The sequence below is a fragment of the Ornithorhynchus anatinus genome, chromosome 16 (assembly GCF_004115215.2).
Source record: "Ornithorhynchus anatinus isolate Pmale09 chromosome 16, mOrnAna1.pri.v4, whole genome shotgun sequence".
Classification (NCBI taxonomy): Eukaryota; Metazoa; Chordata; class Mammalia; order Monotremata; family Ornithorhynchidae; genus Ornithorhynchus; species Ornithorhynchus anatinus.
This window is the reverse complement of record NC_041743.1, coordinates 31,160,416-31,174,378: the sequence shown is the minus strand read 5'-3', so window position 1 is coordinate 31,174,378 and position 13,963 is coordinate 31,160,416. Positions and strand designations below refer to the sequence as shown.

Genomic DNA, 13,963 nt, shown 5'->3' with positions numbered 1-13,963 from the left:
CTGGTAAAAGCTCTTTCTGCCCTATATTCCTGCTATTCCAGGGAAAATAGATTATTTTTAAATCCTGCTTTTGATGAATGCTGCATGTTCAGATACTTGGCTGTTTTCTCTAGTGTGTGACCCGAATAGTTGAACTATATGAGGCGATGCATGTGTTTGTGGAAAGTGGGGACAAGTGCAGGATTGATGCTATTGTAGGATGGGATCATGTGTTTGGAAAGTGTTCTAACAACAGCTTGGGAACACCAAGGAAAGGTAAACACTAGGGTCTTGTGTGCCGATTTTTGCAGTAGAGTTCTGTCAGGATTTCCTACATAATGGGCTCATTATGGATCTCACTCACTTTTAGCTACCAATTTTGAAGCTTTGTCAATTGGGTGTTTCCTTGTACAAATAAAAAGGGGAGCGGGAGAGAAAAATGAGATCAGAATGGAAACTAATGACCTGGTACATGAAATGAATGTTAATGAGCACCTTGGTTATTTGTGGGTTGCCTTAGGAGGCTGTTAGAGTCTGGGACCACATTTTCTGACAGTCCCCTCACCCCATTTTCAAGTGGGGGAAGTGGAAGTGGAGTTTGTCACTTTTTTCTTATTTTAAGGACAAAAGAGCTGTTAGTGGAAGCAAATTTTACGTGCCCACCAGAGGCCTGAGCTAAAAATTGAGCTGCAACCTTTTCCCAGGATGAAGTTTTCAGTTATTGAGAATTGTGGCAACAGCCCCACTGTGTTTTCCCACCTCAAAATTTATCAAGTTGAGACTCCTTAACAGGGCAAAAGGCATGGAAATGAACTATCTTGGACAGAAGTTCCCAATGGGGACAGTAACCTAGAAGGGCTGGTGTTTGCAGCAGAAACAGTTGGACGTGGCAGTGTGTTAGAAGCAGGCAAGTCTATACTTGTTGCTGTCTCGAAACCTGGGAAGAACTACCAATTTGGATAAGTGGCAGAAGCCTGAACAAAGTGTAAGCACTTTGAAATAATTCCTGAACCAAAAACTGATTTCATAATTTCTTTCAGGAGGGTTCCTGATGTTAATTTCCATAGGATGCCGTGTTCAGGCCTTAGATCAACACCCTAACAGATCCTTCTCCTCCTCTTCAGGCGAGCTCATCTGCGCTTGTGTTTAGAGCGCTTAAAAGTTCTGATACCACTAGGACCGGATTGCACCAGGCATACGACCCTTGGCCTGCTGAATAAAGCCAAAGCACATATCAAGGTAAGATGGGCAGTTGAGGCTAAAGCCTGGAGGGGACCAGTTTTGAGGAGGCCTACGCACCCCTGTTTTGAGCCTCTTAGGCATCAGAGAGATGAGAGAGGCAGACACCATTTATAATTGGGATAGCTGTCAAGCACTTACTATGGGCCAAGCACTGGAGTGGACACAAGTTAATCAGGTCTAACACACTCCTTATGCTTCTCAGAATTGGAGTAGAAATTTTACAGATGAGAAAACCGAGGCAAGGGAAGTAAGTGACTTTCCCAAGTTCACACAGCACCTGCGACTTTGAGACCTGTGCACTGCTGGAAACTATTGCACTATACACACACACACACACACACACACTTCTCTCTCTCTCTCTCTCTCGATATATATTAAAGAACATGCTTATGCATAAGTCCTTGGACCTTTACTGGAACAATGAGTTTAGGGACCACATTTGCTCAAGGTGGTGGGTGGGGAAAGGGAGAATCATTCTATCAGTAGTGTTTAGTGAGAACCAATTGTGTGCAGATTATGCATAGCAGTTACGATGTTTATTGCGAACAATGCACTGTACTAATTGTTGGGAGATAGAGGATAGGAGCCCTGCCCTGAAGCTTAATCAGTCAATCATGTTATTTTTTGAGCATTTACTTTATACAGAACACTAGCTTGGGAGAGTACAGTGTAACTTGGGAGAGTATAATGCAACAGAGTAGGTAGATGTAATCTTTTGGTCTGTGGGGGCTTGGAGAAGCAGGGAGAAAATCCAAGATTCACCAGCCCGACACCAGAGTTGCCTTCCACCAAGTAATCCCGGTGGGGGTACAGCTCAGGTATAGCCCAATTTTGGCCGGTTTTGCTGTGGCTTCTACCTAGCTCATAGTGCTGGTGGTGATTTTGACCAAATCAACCCCTCTGGGGCTGTTTTACCGCCGGGGCCTCCGCATCTACTTCCTGTAAGACATTAGTAGCTCTGCACATTCACACCTAGAGGTGGGGCAGGGTTGATAAGACTTCAGGTACAGATCCAAACCTCAGCGGCTTAGAGTGGACCAGACCAGCCTCAGGTTTGAGGCTCTTGCAGGGTACTATTGCAGCCACTCTAGGGATTTTCTAACTTCTTGTTCTTTCTCATCAGGTAGCACAACCTGACTGACTAACTAAACCCACGCCCCAAAACATTTGAGTTCAGACATCAATAATATCATCATCTGATAATGCACTGACCACCTGATTTTCGCTTGAGAGGCGGACTCTTGGAAAAATGAAAGCGAAGCACATTTTTGAACAGTGTAGCCATTTGCAGAGCCAGAACTTTTTAAAAACACCTAAGGCTTGTTTCCACCGATTGAGAAGGTCGGTCCCCCTGGTGGATAGATTGTGTATTCTCTGCTAACTGAACACTGTATTTTTCCGTCAAACAATTTAAATGGAGGGAAAGTCTCCATGGAGATTATTTATTGACTCGAAGGACAGACCATTTTATACAAACAATGTTTCCACCACACAAAGAAATCTGTTAAGAACGGAAACAGACTTTTCCATGTTAAGAGGGAGAAAAATATAGAGGGTCCAGTTTACTGCTTGAGGGTAAAATGATTTCGGGGTGCTATAGGCGAAAAGACAACCAGGAAATAAAATAATTTCTTCCCAGAGCAGAGGCTCACATGTAAATAAATTGTATTTTATTATATTAGAAACTTGAAGAAGCCGAGAGGAAGAGCCAGCACCAGCTTGAGAACCTGGAACGAGAACAGAGGTTTCTGAAGAGGCGGCTGGAACAGCTGCAGGGTCCCCAGGAGATGGAGCGAATCCGAATGGACAGCATCGGATCAACAATTTCTTCAGATCGTTCTGATTCAGAGCGAGGTAGGAAGGAGATTCATTCATTCGCTCAGTCGTATTTATTAACCTCTTACTGTGTGCAGAACGTTGTACGAAGCGCTTGGAAAATACAATTCAGCTATAAAGATAGAAAATCCCTGCCCACACCAGGCTTACAGACTAGAAGATAATTAAGGTATTTGTTAAGCGTTTACTTCTTGCCAGGCACTGTACTAAGCCCTGGGGACAAGCAGTTCGGGTTGGACACAGTCCCTGTCTCACATGGAGCTCCCAGTTTAATTCTCATTTTACAGATGAGGTAACTGAGGCCCAGAGAAGTGAAGTGATTTGCCCAAGTCACATAGCAGACAAGTGGTGGGGCCGGGATTAGAACCCGTGACCTGACTCCCAGGCCCGTGCTCTGTCCGCTAAGCCATGCTGCTTCCCTAATATAAACGGGGCCCTGAATGTCTGTCTGTCAGAGGGCAGTGTGGTGGACCTGAATTCAAATTTTGGACGATTTCATTGTATGAAACAAAATTACGAGCTGTTCCTCTGCATTGAGGAGGATGAGAAATCAGAAACTCAAAGACCGGTATTTACTTTCTCTCAGTCCACTTTCCAGACTTTCCCCACTACTCTTTTGGCTCCCAATAGCTTTTTGAATATGGAGTTTTCAGCATTTTTTTTAAAGTTTGCCTCACACACCTTTTCTTATCCCTCCCTTTCTGTCCAACTCACATACCTCACAAGCTTACATACATGTAAGAGCAGGAGGATGGAACTGCAGATTATTGGGGAAAGCACTTAGTCCAGTGCTCTGCACTCCAAGAAAATGTTTTTCTGCAGCTGACCTCTCACCTCCACATTTTAGAGGCTGCAGAGTCCCTGACAGTGACAACAGGGAGCAGTTTCTCTTCCCCAAAGTTCTAGTGTTCTCATTTAGCCAGGGTCCCCATGAGAAAACAGCTTAGCCTGGCTGTCCCTGTAACAATTCCTTCTATTGTCATCAGGGATTCCTATCCCTGAGATGGAAACCTCCAAACTAGAGATGCCAGCTTTGAGCTCCTGGGATTTAAGCCCCATATGGTTTTTTACACTTGTACCTCTTTTAATCCTCTGCATGAGATTGCACCTATCATATCTTTTACCTATAGTATATTGGCAATTTGTGCTCACCTGTTTCCCCCACCTCCCTCCATTCAGATTGTATGGAGTGGTTAAGGCACAGGGCCTTTCACTTCAGTTGTGTGTTTTCAAGTGCCTAGTATAACACTTGGCTCAGAATAGGTGCTCAGTAAATGCTGTCAATGATGATTTGGGGCTCTAAAGCTCATTTGTGCTGAAGGGTCCAAAGTGCAGTGGAGGGTGGAGAGCAGTTGTATTGATTCAGAGCCCACTTACTGAAGTGAGGAGGAGAATTAAAGGGCAAAGTGACGGTGTTTCCTGGCCGTGACTCCAAGCCTCCTGTGGATGCCCTCAGTCACCCCGGAAGATCGAACCTTCCCCTGTGCTCAGCAGCAGTGGCTGATACTGGACATCCCGGGAGCCGTGATGTGCAGGAATTGCTGAGTGTAACTGCTGTAAACCTGGAATCACTTAAAATCCACTGCTGGCGATAAGCAGTCACTCCCCACCCCGCGCCCCCACCAATCAGTTGGCAGCGTGAATCTGTCCCGTGAGCTGGAATGACTCCATTGGCAAGCCGTAGTTTTGGCCTTCCATGCCCCAAAATGTGAGATAAGACCTCAGAAGAGAAGGGCAGCCACAAATAATGACAACTGTGGTATTTGTTAAGTGCTTGCTCTGCACCAGGCACTGTACTAAGCACTGAGGTAGATACAAGGTAATTGGGTTGGACCCAGTCCGGATCCCACCTAGGACTCACAGTCTTAATCCCCGTATTCCAGATGAGGTAACTGAGGCACAGAGAGGTGAAGTGACATGGCCAAGGTCACTAGCAGACAAGTGGCAGAGCCAGGCTTAGAACCCAGGTCCCTCCGACTCCCAGGCCTGTGCTCTATCCACTAAGCCATAGGTACCGTATTCTTGAGTTCCCCCAAGGAAATTAATCAACAAACGTGTTGAACATTCCCCCTGCACCCCCAACCCGCACACACTGTAGTAGACGCTAGGCTTAGTAAATGACCTCATGGCCCCAACAAGTAGAACTGTTAAATTCCACAATAGCTCTCACCCTGTTAATTCCAGCCTTCACCCTAGTAATGACAGACAAGTCCATTAATTCTCAGTCCTTATCCTGGGCAGTTCAGTGCAGCATATTGGAAGCTACTACTTTGCTGTGATGAGGCTAATTGGTAGGATGAAAGTCATGTCGGAGGGCCCTGGAGTACAGTGGATTGTGCTAGAGCAAGTGTACTTTAAAAAGTGGGAAGGCGGAAACAATGGCAGAAGTAGTAATATGTCAAGTCCTCTGAGAAAACTTATTTGAAAGCCATTTCAGCCTATCTTTTGGGGATCAGGTGCCGTTTCTTTTGCAGGAGTTGAAATAAACCCCAGCCCCCAAACCAGTATCAAATGTGAAGCTCTTCCTTGCTTTTGTTTCTTTGTAGGAGAAGTGTGAATCCTGATGTTAGTTCTGCTTGGTCAGGGAAGGAAGAATAGATTGGCATTTGTTTTCAAATTGGCATTTGTTCTTTCATTCATTCATTCATATTTATTGAGTGCAGAGCACTGTATTAAGCGCTTGGGAGAGTACAGTATAACACATTCCCTGCCTGCAATGAGTGTGCCGTATAGGTGGTTGCCAGTTTGTTATTAATTTTACCAAAACACCCTTGTGATAAAGGCTGTAAGGCAGCAAAACCATCTCACCCAGGATGACACCGTTTGTCTGGCAGAGGACAATTTTCAGTTAGCCAGGATTTACTTAGGTTTTATGTTTTTTTCTCAAGGCAGCTACAATTAATAAACAGCTCTGAGAATTAGTTTCTGGCCTGACGCAAAACAGATGTTTAGCCACTTGGGCCTGGGATTTTTGAATATCAAGTGCTAATCCCAACTAGTCTGAGTGTTTCTTGTGGGAGGTCCAGACTCCCTGGCGTCAAAGCGTTTAGTAAACTTTTCCCCTAATTGAGGCCACGGCTCCTTCCTGGACAGTCCCTTTTGCAAAACTGGCCCTGTACCTCTTCACCCCCAGCCCCTCCTGCTCTCCAGATAGGTCCCCGTTAACAACCACATTATGTAGCCGTCATTTTGTATTGCCAAAAAATGCTCACCCCGAGTCTCGGGCCTACTGGTTCTTGAAGGAATGTGCACCTCAGTTGATACCAACTCTCTTCTTTTTCCCTTTGACAGAAGAGATCGAAGTGGATGTTGAAAGCACAGAGTTCTCCCATGGAGAAGTGGACAATATCAGCACCACCAGCATCAGTGACATTGATGATCACAGCAGCCTGCAGAGTATTGGGAGTGACGAAGGTTACTCCAGCGCAAGTGTCAAACTCTCATTCGCCTCCTAGAACCCAGCAGGATACATCAGGACAGGGCAGATCATTCAGTGGGCCAATCCAATCCACGTTGTTGCTTAAATTGGGTTCATGCTGCAGTCTCCTCTTTCAAAAAACTATACTTGAACCAGTAACATTGCACAGATCCATAATTAAATGTCTCCTTAGCGGTAAGCGGGGCAGAGACTCCCCCAGGAGCACAGATGTGTCTGTGGGTTTGTTTCACAAAATCCCAATTCCGTGTGGCAGCAGAGGATTGACATTAAATTTCCTTCTTCTGCTTTAGTTGATTTGAAAGAGGATATTGGAGACTTAACCCCCTCCCTCCCTCCCTCCCTCTCTCTTCCCAGTTGGCTCACACTACATTCAGGGGATAGATTTAAAGACTTCTTGAGCTCTATGGTCCTAAGACAGCAAAATAAATACGCCCTTGCTCATGAAAAATTAGAACAATCAGGCATTTAATTGTGTGTGTGGCAAAATGCTATTGCAGCTCTCTGCCTGAGACACCTATCGTGAAACCTGTGGATAACAATTGTTTTTAATGCTCATTTCATGCCCTGCCAAGGAGAGACTCCCAGGAAGCATGTTGAGAGGGATCACCCTTCCGCTCTGGTTTTGTTGGGCTCCATTTTGAAGCCAGTCACCTTTCCTGCACTGCTAGCACTAGGGCACCAAACTCATTTTTACCAGCACTTGGTGGGGCTGAACAATGGAGATGGTTGATGGCACCTTTAGCGACACTCCACTGCAAGTAGTTTGGAGGACGGAAGCGGGGACGGGGGGAGTCAAAACAGCATCAGTGTCTATGTGAGCCTGAAGAGAGATGCAGGCAGGCAGGGTCTGAGCCACTGCAACATTTTTATTTCCGATTTTGATAAATGTTTGTATGTGTTGAAAAACCAAAATGACATCTTTTTAAAGCTTGTCCATAAGAAATATAGATGTCTTTTATAGTGGAAAAACACAAGGGGGAAAAATCATCTATTTTGATGCAGCATTTGATAATTATAAAACACGTAACACCTCACTCTTTACAGTGCACAAAACAAAACGAATGAGGTTTGGACTAGATGGAAAAGGTCAGATATAATGTTGTAGTTTCCTATTAGAATCATTCCCTTTTTGCCAGTTTTTGACCTTCTGGTATCTTCAGTAGTAGCACTATCATACGAATAGTTAACATAGTTAAGTTCAGCACTTCTCATATTAATACAAAATTTTGCCTTCATTTTCCCAAGGGCAGTCTCTCTCTTTCTCCTCTTCCCCTCCACCTTCCTCTCCCCTTGCTCCCCAGTGTGCAGGTGCTGTTACCGAATTCTTTCAGAAATATTCTCATTTTTTCAAACTGAGATTTCTAACCTGCCCTTTGAGGTCTCATTTTCCTTTTGTCTTTCCAGTTTCCAGGCTTGCCCATGGCCCTCCTTCCCCGCCCTCACCTTCACCCTCAGCGAACATTTTGGGAGACCTCACCTCTGGCATTGTTTGAACTTTGTATACCTTAAATAATTTAACTACTCCTAATTACTAAAAATGCTTTATGAATTTCGTAACTTATTGCTGATTATAATGGGTTGTTCATTTCAGTCCTGTAGACTTATTTTATGTTTTAGATAGAGCAGGGCAAGAAAAAGCAACACTGAAAAAGAAATAAAGACAACCTTATTTAGCAGTGCAGTTGAGTTGTGTGTTAATGTTAGTCTATCCTGTAAAAGTAGCACTTTAACAACATTCACCACGTCTGTGAGTGTGAAATGTATTGTGGTCTGCCATCTTGGTCGTACATAGGACCTTAGCATACACGTGTACTTCTTGTGCTCTTCCTGTGCCTCAAAGATATGATTTACCTTAAGTATGTGAAATGACCAAGTGGAAAAAGGTCCTGTAGAGCTCAAATATGAGTAGGAAATTAGAACTCCATTATCAAACCACAAAGTCCATGAGATGTTGTGAAAAACATGATCGATGCCTAATTCAGGGCAAAATGCATTTTTTTGCGAGCCAGGCAACCTAGTTCTGGTTTTATTGTCATCATTTGTCTGGATCAGGTTATTGTTGTATATCTGCTTGCTGGTGTCCTTGCTGACTGCAATAATTAGCGTAGAAATCAAACAGGAGCCATTGACTGAGCATATAGAGGTACAACTTGACCCTTAGTTGAGTCCCACGACTGGAATGTGAGACATTCTGCTGAGCTTAAGGTTCCCTCCTCGCCACCCCCCTTCCCCCCCACTTTTTGTTGCATGCCCTCCTAATGCAACTGCAAGATGGCAGATAGGAAGACCTCTGTGGTGAATGCTCACTACGCATTTCAACTGCCCCTGGATTACTTCCTTCCCTTGGGTCATTTCCATTGGGGGGGGGGGAACATTTGTATGATGAAAAAAGTATTACTTTTTTTTAAAAAAAGATGACTCAATTTTGAAAACATAAAAGTTAAATTACCGAAAAATAAAATTGTGACTAAAGACCATCCAAATGTTTGTTGTACCATGTTTCTCTGTGAAAGTAACAGGACCCGAAACTCAGATCCTTTGGACTCATGCTATGAAGTAGTATGTTTTCCCTTGGATAGCTCATCTTTCCAATGCATATGTGTCAACTATATATTTAAATCAGGACAGAGCGACATTTTCAGCTCTGAATTTGGAACTAGTTCTTACATCTTTCCACCAGAGGTATGCACGGAAGCACCTGTTGTTCTCAGCACCTGTTGTTCTCCTTGTCTCTTCTCCTCATTGCTTTCCAGAGTGGTCTTTTCATGACCAATTATCAGCTCAACCCACCTCATTTAGAACCTAGTCATTAACCCATTGCTATCACAGAAATGCACCGTGAAATTTAGTGAGTGGTGATTTTTAATGTACATTTTTCATCTTCCAAAGAGGGACTAAACCGAGACAGTGAGGCAAACATCTTGTTTGTTATGGGTGGGGTGCTTGGTGAATCCACCATTACCATCAAGGCATTTTGCATGTAAAGATTCATCATTTGCATTCTTTTGCCTATAAAAAGTGGTGGTTTAAAAAAAAAAAAAGATGTGAACACACAAACTACGTTCCCTTTTAAAAAAAGAGAAAACGTCATTTTAAAGTGCAGACTGCCAAAATTAGTCTGGGGTTTTGGGGTTTAAAAATATAGATGATTGTGGATTCTTGTGATTGTTTCTAGATTTTTCAAGTGAAAGAGAAAGGAAAGCACTAAATGGATTAGTCAGAATCAATTCCATTGACTGTAGAGCTACCTTGTTTGTAGTTCAGTCTTGTCAACCCTGTTGAAATTACACAGGTCATTCATTCTTTAAGAAACTTGCTTCTTCACACCACTGATGTGCATTTGCAATTCCTGGGAACATCAGACCTGAAGGAAGGAAGTGGTTATTCTCTAACATCCCTAGACTGTCGCCTTCATTCCCTTGGTGATTTTTACTTTTTAGCATGTCCTTACCTTTTTATGGTGAGGTCTATATTTTTGAACTAAAAGAAGTTTTATCCATTTCATCTTCAATAGAATTTGCAAGAATTGGGGAAAATAACCAAGGAAGGGCATTTTGTATGGCAATTAGTTTCCTGTATTGGTTTTCACTCCTTTTCAAGCTGGTCTTCGTAGCCATGTGAATTGTACCTCTTGTGAAGTCACCTCAGGTTGCAAGTAGATTTTAAGTAAAAAATATAGCAACAATTAAAACAACTTAAAAGTCTTGGGGAAAAAAATGGTACTCAAGGGTTTGTTGGTTTCCAAGTATCTTCATTCCAATCCCTATATCAGCTGCAGTCAACTTAGAACCAGAAAGGTAACACTCAAGGCAAAGGGGCTGGACCAAAGTGATACCCATTGCCTGGTCCTGGTATTGAGTTCCAGCTAGCATGGTGATTCATTCTTCTCTAGGCTGACTTAGTTGCAGGTCTGAAGCTTCATCTGTGATTCTTTTCTTCTTCTGGGCTTGGATTTTCCCTTGTCTGAGACTCACTGCATTTTGCTGAACTTTTACTGGGAAACTTACCAGTTGACTGAGGAAAAAAATTGTGAAAATTGTGTCCTAGAAAGAGACCCTAAGAAAATATTCAAGTTTAGCTAATGGCACTTGATTGAAAAACAAAACAAAACCTGTCTTCCTTCTCCTTAATGAGCAGGAGTGGATTCTTCTGGCCTAGCTCATTGCTGTCACCAAGCTAGAAACTAATTAAAAGTTGGGCACTCAGAAGTACCCATTTTCCTAAATCCAACATAGTTTAATTAAAAAAAAACCAAGGAATTTCAAATGAAGAAGTAAAAATTCATCTTCAAGTTTGTTTCTAACCATCTTGATGTCTGGTTCAACCAACCCTTGAGACGTAGTATGAGCACCCTCAACTTCCTAGTGACGGGTCTAGCATGGTGGGGGTGGCAGGTTAAAATTACTGTTCCCACAAAGACATCAGGTTTTCCTACATTAACAGATTAGAAGATGGAAAAGGCAAGTCTCATAACAGCTCAGCACTTTCATCTTTCTTAAACATTTTGCTTCTATTTATTCCTTTGTGTCAGCAAAGCCAAAGAATTTCTCAAATATCATACCTAGTTACAAGTGCATAAGCTTTTAAACTTTAGCTATCATTAGAGTGGAAAAGATCCATTTAAGGGTTATTTAGTGACTGGAATTACAGCTTCCTATCTGCTAAGATCTCTTGTGTGACAACTGCTGCCCATTGTTTTCACATCTATTTGTGTTCTATGCAGTAACTTTTAATTCAAAAATCCTAGTGTAAAAGATGTTTATGTTGGTGTTGAAATTGTATGTTAATATATTCACACTAATTTCTTAATCTTCATTTGGTGGTTTAGTGATGAGAAACATAGGTAAAACCTGGCTACAAATCAAGGGATCAACAATGACTACAACTGAATGTTGCATAAACTAATTTGCATTCTTCGGGTGATTTTTCTGGGGACTGACAGTTTGTGATGCTTCTTGTGACGCTTTAACTGGGTTGATGTCCTAAGCAAGTTCTACTTACCAAAAGGCAAATCAAGGCCTTTTTCAAAAATGCTTTTTATCTTGAATTTATGACCATGAGATTTCTTTCACGTCTTAAGCTGCTGGACCAATTTGCTCAAGGGATTCCTGTGAAAATAGTTTTACCTAGGTCCTTCTTTTCTTAGTGAAAAGGTTCCAGAACTCAAAACCAGAGAAGAGGCTGAATGTCTCAAGGGTGGACAAAAGGAGCGACCGCAGCCGGGGGCCTCACCTCCATCCAGCCTCCGCCGGGCTAGTGCGCAGGCCCCACAGCGGGCTGGTGGGCAGGGGGGAGAGGAAGGGGGGACAGTGAGGAAGCGGAACGACATTCTGGTACACGGCTACAGGAAAAAAAGCCCCAGCCTTCTTTCTGCCATTTCCGTAAGTCACCCAAGTAGGTTTGAAAATTAAGATAAATTTTAAAAATAGATATATTGACAATCATAATTGGTCAGGCACTGATGAAAAAGATACATCTCTTTCTGACAGCTTACCAGGGGAACTGATTCTGTTTCATCGAAGATGAACTTACTGTTCAGTTGGACAGGGGTGTTGATTTATTTTGAATGAAACAAGCCGCATATGCCAAGTGGTAGGGTGGGCTCTAAATGATGTTTTGGTAAGGAGACGTTGAGCTGAATTTTATTCCACCAACAAATTCTAATCTTTCTTTGGTTTCCTAGTTTGTTTGTGGCACTTTTTCAAGTTTACAGCCTACACTAGAATCCATTGATTTGTACTAAGGTATTAAATTACATTAGTATTCCTAGCATAGTTTGTGCTTGAAAGATCCAGGCAGCTGCCCAGCATACAGCTCAGTAGTAATAACCTATTCTGATGTAAATACATGATGAATTCCAGTTTGGTACTGCTCAAGTGAAAAACTTTTTTTTTTCCTAGATCAGTGTGTGTTGTAATTTTGATCTATAACCCTTGCTAAACTGTTCTTAGCTTCCTGTGAGGTTTCAGTTTTATATAGTCGCCTTGGAGGTGCTGCAGCCAGTTGCTATTTGGAGATGCTTAATGATGCACAGCTAACTGATACTAAGCCCAAATGAGATGTTGGGCCTGATGAGAGATCACAGGTGAACAGGGCAAATTATTCTATGCCTAGAGTTGGTGCTGACAAAAATATGTAGCATTTTTGTTCTTCTCCAGTCTAGTTTGAAAAGCAATCCTTGTTTGTGTCTGTGGTTATCTGTATTAACTTGTTTTAAAGAAAAAAAAAAGATCTGCAATAAATTTTGCTATGAAACTACACTGCTACAGAACTGGTCTTATTTCCCTTCATCAAACATCTGGAAGTGTAATCACTTTTGTCATCAGTGTTAGTTGAAAACAGCAGTATTGATATGCAGCTTCACAATGTACCAAGGCACACAATTCCTTCCATTTGAGAAAAAAGCCAGCTCTCCTACTGCTATGGGTTGGAAGCGACTTGACGGCGTAAAACAAGCCAAGACAAATGATACTCCTCCTTTTAAAAATCAGTCCATCAAGGGTACAAGGTGAGGTTATGGCTTTCTGGGTGATAAGCGCCAACCTTTCATTCCCAACTCCATTTGAGGGGATATGAGAAGGAAGCAGCATGGCCTAGGATTAAATGGGCCTGAGTTCTAATCCCAGCTCTGCCACTTGCCTGCTGTGTGATCTCGGGCAAGTCACTTAACTTCTCTGTACCTCATTCATTCATTCATTTGAATTTATTGAGCACCTACTGTATGCAGAGCACTGTACTAAGCCCTTGGGAAAGTACAATGTAACAATAAACAGACACAGCCCCTGCCCACAACAGTTTTCTCAACTGTAAAATAGGGATTCAATACCTCTTCTCCCTCCTACTTAGACTGTGAGCCCCATGCATGGGATAGGCACTGTGTCTGACCTGATTACCTTGTATCTAACCCAGTGCGTAGAACAGTGCTAGACACATAGTAAGTGCTTAAATACCACTAAAAAAAAAGGGGAAGAAAGGTCAGAGCTGAAATGTCATGAACTCTTTCTTGCCAGGAGACAAACAGGGTTGAAGAATTTTGTTTTATTTGACTTTCTGAAGCGAGGGTGGTGTGGTGGTTTGATTGGTTGGGTTTGGGATAGTTGGAAATTCACTCACTTGCATTTACCCAGAGATGGCTACATGGAGGACCTTCACTGGAGATAATGGCCCAGCTGAAGGAGGAAGAAGCAGTGACTGAGGAGGCCATTCCTGATGTAAGAGGGCTTACCTGAGGGAAGCAACCAAGTAAGCCTGGAGAAATCGGAGTAGAGTATGGACAGAAGCACCAGTCCCCCACACTCAGCTGGCTCTAATACATCACAGCAGAAGACAAAAGTTTAAATCAACGGCAGCCCCCCTGAATGGAAGTCTCCCAACTCACGTTGGAGTCACAGTTCATCTGCCAATTCCCCAGGTGAGTCCACTGTTTCAGTGAAATTGGTAAGGACGCCAGTGTTTTGTAGTTACCCA

The 13,963-nt window shown here is 42.9% G+C and overlaps 1 protein-coding gene across 3 annotated transcripts in view; it reads left to right on the top strand.

Annotated features, from left to right (window-relative positions):
* Positions 1 to 12,756, top strand: part of MXI1 (MAX interactor 1, dimerization protein) — a 69,638-nt gene extending 56,882 nt beyond the window's left edge. For all 3 annotated transcript variants that reach the window (XM_029080485.2, XM_029080486.2, XM_029080487.2), the window contains exons 4-6: positions 1,104 to 1,218; positions 2,904 to 3,075; positions 6,349 to 12,756. In XM_029080485.2, the coding sequence (XP_028936318.1) occupies positions 1,104 to 1,218; positions 2,904 to 3,075; positions 6,349 to 6,512 (451 nt within the window). In that variant the 3' untranslated portion in view covers positions 6,513 to 12,756. The remainder of the gene's footprint in view (positions 1 to 1,103; positions 1,219 to 2,903; positions 3,076 to 6,348) is intronic.
* The last annotated feature ends 1,207 nt before the right edge of the window (positions 12,757 to 13,963 follow it).